Here is a 6,576-nt window from a genome sequence, read left to right as displayed (position 1 = left end):
AAAAAAACTTTAAATAGGCCTAAGTTATTATTCCTGACCTTCCTCATCCTCATCATGTAGACTTTCCTGGATTTACAGACAGCTACGCCATTGGCCAAGGACAAATGGGGTGGCCACAGCGCCTATGAACTGAGCCCGAATTGCCTTAATACGGAAAAGACTTTTATTACAAGCATAATCCGACAAGTACTACCTCAAATGACGGGACTTTAGGCTATTTGGTCTACAGGTATTATTTCGCTGGTGGTATAGAATTAAATTCAGTCATATCTAAATCTCTTCCTGCTCATGTAATAACGATTTTCAGGAATTAAGACAGGAGATTAACTCAGAAACAAAACAAAATAAAACTTCTTTCACTTCGTTGAAGGAAATTGCAACGTAATATTACAGATAAACGCGTTTCGCAAATTTGAAACAACTATATGAATCATTTAAAATGCGTTTTCTCCTTAATTTCAGACTATTCTAGAGTGGTCTCCATAGAAAAAACACGTTTTCGAATTGTAACGCTGAATATTTCTTAACATTGTTCGGAAGAGTAACGCGCAAAATAAATACGCACAGCACCTTACGTCTTTTACTAGAGAAGTATTTGATTTTAAAAGTTTGAAATAGGAAGATTTAAAAAAAACAAAAACAAAAAAAACTTTTTTCGGACCGTCAACACGGATCATACACTACAGTGATCATCTTAATACCGCTGTCTGTACGAGAGGCAGAAGAGTTAAGCCATAACGAGACGGTCTATAGGCAAAACATCCAAATCAAAGGGACTTTGAGGGACCATGTGAATTTCTCTGCCGGGTTTGATCCTACAAATGACCTTTTAATTAACACAATGGTAAGTTAGTGCAGAGGCTCGCTTCACAAGGGACAAAGCAGCATTCATTCTATGTTCCTCCCTCGTTGCTTAGCCTGAACAGTAACAAAGTGTTTGATGCCACTTCTGATTAGATGCTGACAATAGAGAGATGATGTCCCCTTTCTTCCACAACTTGTGGATTTCACTCACGTCCTCCTCTGAATTATGACCTTCCATCAGCGCAGCGGCTTTATACATCGAGTCAAGATGATAAACTTTGATCAAACCCGCACACGCAAATGTTTTTTAATTGCCTGATTGGATGTTAAGCTGTATAAATAATCACGGCACAGAAAACGAAAGCTCTTGGGAAAAAATGTATTGTTAGAAAAGATGTCATGAATGGCAAACACAGGAGAAGCTCACATTTTAACACAGGGACAAAACATATTTCCAAGTCCACAGCGGATCCAGTCGTTCATAGCCAGCTTTGAGTCCGACAAGCTTTTCTCTTTTTACATCTGGCAAAATGACACGAAGCCACAGAAAATTGTAACAAAATATTCAAAAGAGATACAAAGTCAATCAATAAACACGGTAAATAATTAGCCAACAGACGACATAACAAAATAATAAATACGTAAAGAAATAAATAAGTTTGCTACACTACACGATTGCCATACACAAATTTGGCCGTTTTTTTATTCGGCCAGTCTCACACATTTGCATCTAGATTTTTTGCATAAAGTCTTTAACACCATAAAAACAATGTTGTGCAAAATGATAGCCACGTCCACAGTTTGACAGCTCACACTGCAGCAGCGCCAGGTAGTTCCCATGTGTCATTCTGAGGCCGCTAGTTGGCCGGTGTGTCATTTAGTGCATAATAAATGTCCCAATAGTTACTGTGGTATATTTCCAGCGATCTAGGAGGAAGAACAGCAGGGATTGAAATAAACGCACAAAATAGAAGGAAAAAAACTTTATGGTATGAAACATTTCCAAAGAGAAGTTGAGCATAAGAAGAACTGAAATACTTTTGAGCAAGTTTATGAATGATATTTGACACTAATCTGATAGAAAAAATAAAATAAAAATAAGCAACATATAAACAAAAAGAGAAAGAGTAAGTGCATTCTTGTGAGTGTTTGATGTTTTTCCTTGCCTCTTCTCTTTCTGTGTGAAAAGCTGTATGTGTGTGTCATGACTTCACTGATTTTTTTCCACTTCAGTGCAGACTCTCACCTGCTTCACCTCTTCATCACTGGTCTGAAAGCAGTGACCTTGTCACCCTGCACGGTCCCACAGGTTTCACTGAGGTCAGATGACTGTGTCTCGGCTTTGCCACTGGAGAATCCTGCACACCCAAGTGAAAACAAATCTAAGAAGCTTACTTCAAGCACAAGTTGGCAGAAAGTCCCTCACCACTTTGTAACTCATAAATTGTGTTTGTGAACACAAAAAATGGAAAGTTTTGCTTTATTTGTGTACATTAATGTGTTCAAAACAGTATGCTTGTAGCTCATTATGAAAAGACAAACATCAATGTTATCTGTTATGTGAAACTCAGCAGGTAAAAGATAGACATACCTTCAATGGTGGAGTACTGACATGTGTCTGGGAGTGCAGCATAGGATGAACAGTGAAGTTGGAGGCTCTTGGGACCATAGCTGCTAGTGCCATAGACCTTTGAGTGCAAGGACGAGCCCTCTGAAAAGGGGCTCTCAACATTGGTGACACTGCTAGATTCATGAAGGCCTCTAATGCCTGCACATTGTCCAGTGGGAGCCCCGATAAGTCTGGTGCTCTGTAGCTGGCAGTCTCCGGTTGAGTTTCCTGTCCTCAGTTCAGAGCCATGCTGCTGAGGGCTCAGAATGACCCCCGAAGCTGCCGTCCGAGCCAGAGACCAAATCCGTGGCTTATCTGAAGCTTCATAGTGCGACAAGGACACAGTTCCTGTGGCTGGGCTGGTTGAGGAGGGTGCTTTGGACACTACAGGATCCAGGAAGTCAGCCGGGAGAGGAGGAAGGGTGGTGACATTCTTGATGGCACAAGGGAAAGAGTGAAAGCTGTTAGTTAAACTCAGGTGTAGTTCGGAGCTGCAGTCTCTTTTTTGAGGTGCTCCAGATCCTGCCATGGTCCTCTGGAGGTCGTGCTCATCCGATGCCACCTTTTCACAGTCACTGTCCAGCTTGTCACAGTCATCGTCATCCATATCCTCCAGATCACTCAGATGTAAATCCTTTTCATCCTTGCAATCATTAGAATCTACATGAAAGAACAGGTTTTATATTCTTAATATGCTGTTTGTCATGGAAAAATAATAAATACATTCAATTAAATAATTTTTAAACTTTGAAAACCATTTTTTACCAACAAGAAAAAAAAATGCAAATCATTACCTTTGGTAACACCGTCTTGCTCACTCTTAAGGTCATCCTTCCTGTCATCATTCGCCTTATTCTTTGGTGACCAGGTCATCTTGTTTTCCTTTTTAAGCCTTCTCCTGGCATTGGCGAACCAGGTGGATACTTGAGTGAGTGTCATTTTGGTGATGATGGCCAACATGATCTTCTCTCCCTTGGTGGGGTAGGGGTTTTTGCGGTGCTCATACAACCATGTTTTCAGAGTGCTGGTGGTTTCACGTGTAGCGTTCTTTCTTCTGGCTGTGCCATTAAAATCTACTGTCCCGTACCTGGAAATACACACACATACACACACACGCATTCAGCCAGGGAAAGAGTCACCATTAGTGCAGAGGGTAAATTATATAGTAGACTACTAATTCAGGTATCCTCTATTGTTACTCTCTGTTGTTTGAAATGTATACAGTTTCACCAGATCCAGGTTCCACTATAGAGTTAGACTCAGACCTCAGATCTAAATGTGTCACCATTGAATGGTTGTTTTTAATGATGTAAAACTTACCTGTCATATTGATACTGTCCCAGTGAGTGATCATAAGGATAGTACGCAGCAGTTTGAGTAATGCCAGAGTGTAAAGTGCCTGTGCTGTCCTTAATGTCATACTGTGGATTCTGTAAAAGAGAAGGCGGTTGTTATACATTATAAACATTCTGAAAGTTTAGATTAAATATGCTAGCATTCTGAAGATATCTGAAAGTTATTTCATGTATAAAGTATCTTAGTTCCATGCTAATAAATAACAAGCAAATGATTCAAACTATGAGTTATTAGAGGCAGAAAAGATTTCCCATACATGACATCGATTTGTCACATGTGTATTTTCATTGTGTTTGAAGTGTGATGTGATGTCCAAAAACAAGTGTTGTTAACATTTTTTAATAATACTAGTTCAATATTGTTTTAGACATAATGCAAAATACTTAAATAGACAGTCGACTTTAATTATTATTTTTTTAAATATAGACGGAAATAGAAAGAAAAGTTTCAGCTGCACTGCAACAACTCAAACTTCTACTTTTTTTTAAAGTAAACAATTTGCTCTACTAGTTGAAGAATCTGATGCCCCCCACCCCCAAAATTACAGAAACGAATGGCAATATTTTAAAACAAAACACAAAAAGGGGGTTTAAATTTAAATTAACAGTAAATTTTGTTCAAATCAATCGTTTTTGACTCTTTGACTCGTTCACCTGTCTCTTTTTCCTCGTTCTTTTGCTGCTTTGAAGGGGAAGTGCGACAAGAGCTGCCGTTGGATTAAAAGACTTATCGAGACGGATATGTTTGCAGTGTGAGATAAATTGATAAACCTAGCTGATCGATCAGCCTGAGACCCCCCCCCTCCCCCTTTTGCGCATCAAATGAGCCCACCAGAGTGGAGTAGATAGCGGATGGGTCGGTGCTGTAGGGGAAGTAGTTGGCGTAGTTCTGGCTGGCTGCGGCCGCTGCGGCGTAGGGAGAGCTGTACATCCCCAGCGCTGCGTTCAGCTCCGTCCGGCTGCTTGCCAAGAGCCGGTTCTCGTAGGACGGGCAGCAAAAGGAGGCAGCGGCGGCGGCAGCGGCAGTCTGGGAGCTGCCTGTCCCGTCAGAGACCGACCTGGAAATCGAATCGCAGCAAGTCGTACTGGGGTTTGCCGACACGAAAAACTGCATGAAGAGAATTGTGGATAGACATGGTCACTGGCTGTTTCATCTCTCATGTGGATGTCTGTGACAACTCTGAAGTGACTGGGCTATGCTCTGCAAAAATCTTAGCCTTAGTCTAGTTGCTTTAGTATCTTAAAATGTTAAAGCAACCGGTAATTGTGAGCTGATTTCGTTTGCTGCTCTTGAATGATCACGATTCAGGTGTCGTTGCCTTTACTTGTGACCTGCCTTAATTCAAGGTAAGTCACTTTTCAGAGAATCCGTGAAATGATAGAAAGTAGGTCGCAGGGAAAAATAAAACGATAAGATATAAAATGTCATTGTCTTCTTTTTCCCCCCCACAATTTAATAACAGTTTTAATTCACTACTTTAAACTGCGTGCGAATGTAAAAGACATGAATAGTTGTTTTCGGATATGAAGATGAACAAGAAAAAGTGACCTGCTTCATTTTATCACCGAATTTTTTAAAAAAATGTTTCCGTATAAATAAACAAAATGCAGTTGCAGCAAAGTCCCAATATCAGTGTTAATGCAACGATCTGACGTTTACGTTCTGCCAAAAGTCAAAATGTTGTCCTCGGAGAAGTTGTCTGTTAACTTTTTCAGGAGAGTAACTTCTGTCCCCTCATCGACCTGAACTTCTTCGAACTTGTCATTTGGAGCAATAAGAATTTATTAAAAAGGTAAATAAAGCGGTTTATTTGAAAATACTCCAATCTTACATGTCAAAACAACTCCATCAGAAAGTTTGCTTATGTGTACAGCATGCTTAACAGCCCAATTACACCTCATAGTGTGCGATAGGTGACATTCATCTCTATTGTCATCAGAAAAACACGTGAGTTCATTCATAATTCAGTGTAATTGGACACGGGTGTGTGTATATCGATATTTGGTTCAACAACAAAAGCTCCACGCGAAAATAGCTGTCAATACTGTCAAAGCAGTCACTCTTTCGTTTATGTTTCTCAAAAAACTAAACGCCTTCTTACTGGTGAAATAAAGGAAAAATATGAATTTAGTCTTGTTTCTGTATACACTATATTTAGGGTAAATGAAAAGCAAAGTGTCTTACCTGTGAAGTTGCATTGTAGGGATATCCAAATTGCGAGAAAGACATAGCTGCTTCTTTTGTTACCATCAGGAATATTCTTCACCCTTGATCGATTGCAACCAATTCTACTTCAAATCCACCGTCTTACACACATTTCCACGCACGGCCTTTCGCTCAATAATAGATGACTTCACTCATAGGAGGGAGACTTTAGGCTGACACCAGCTGCAGATTGTTTTATATGAATGAATAATCCCCCCAAGGACCCAATAAGAAATGAAATTAAGCGTCATTAAGTGCAAAAAAAACTGTTGTTGTGTTAGCTGAAGGAGGCTTAAAGGATAACGTAAGTCTTCCAAGATATGGACTCTGCTTGTGCTATTATTTGTGGCTCTATAGTTCTTTAGCATTCATCCATGCAAGGGTATCAGCGTGACGTCACTGTAATCCCGGAACGGCAGGGTACCAAGGATAGAATAATGTCTTTGCCAATCACGTCCAACACAGGGTTTTCTTAAGGTGCACTGTACACAGCCTTGTTTCGCTTTTGTAATAGAATTCTTTACCGATTTTCTGAGGTAAAGTCTCGGAAAATTGCACCACTGTTCATTATTATTGAATTGTAACAATGCAATATGGAAACC

At 40.0% G+C, this 6,576-nt stretch overlaps 1 protein-coding gene across 3 annotated transcripts; it reads right to left on the bottom strand.

Moving 5' to 3' along the window:
* Window positions 1-1,169: 1,169 nt before the first annotated feature.
* On the bottom strand, window positions 1,170-6,371 carry irx6a (iroquois homeobox 6a). 3 transcript variants are annotated; one of them, XM_005912945.3, is made up of 7 exons: window positions 5,954-6,370; window positions 4,601-4,876; window positions 3,734-3,843; window positions 3,208-3,500; window positions 2,396-3,073; window positions 2,051-2,162; window positions 1,170-1,731 (listed from the first exon to the last, which is right to left on the bottom strand). In XM_005912945.3, the coding sequence occupies exons 1-6, from the start codon at window positions 6,017-6,019 to the stop codon at window positions 2,056-2,058; spliced, it is 1,530 nt and encodes a 509-aa protein (XP_005913007.1). In that variant the 5' UTR covers window positions 6,020-6,370; the 3' UTR covers window positions 1,170-1,731; window positions 2,051-2,055. The 3 variants fall into 3 exon arrangements, with proteins under 3 accessions (XP_005913007.1, XP_005913009.1, XP_014188817.1); XM_005912947.3 differs by having other exon boundaries at window positions 4,601-4,826; XM_014333331.2 differs by lacking the exon at window positions 4,601-4,876 and having other exon boundaries at window positions 5,954-6,371.
* Window positions 6,372-6,576: the final 205 nt, after the last annotated feature.

This window comes from Haplochromis burtoni, unplaced genomic scaffold (genome assembly GCF_018398535.1).
Source record: "Haplochromis burtoni strain Fernald_Lab_line unplaced genomic scaffold, NCSU_Asbu1 Contig_2, whole genome shotgun sequence".
NCBI classification, from domain to species: Eukaryota; Metazoa; Chordata; class Actinopteri; order Cichliformes; family Cichlidae; genus Haplochromis; species Haplochromis burtoni.
Note: the sequence above shows the minus strand (reverse complement) of the source record. Positions and strands in the feature narration are given on the sequence as shown.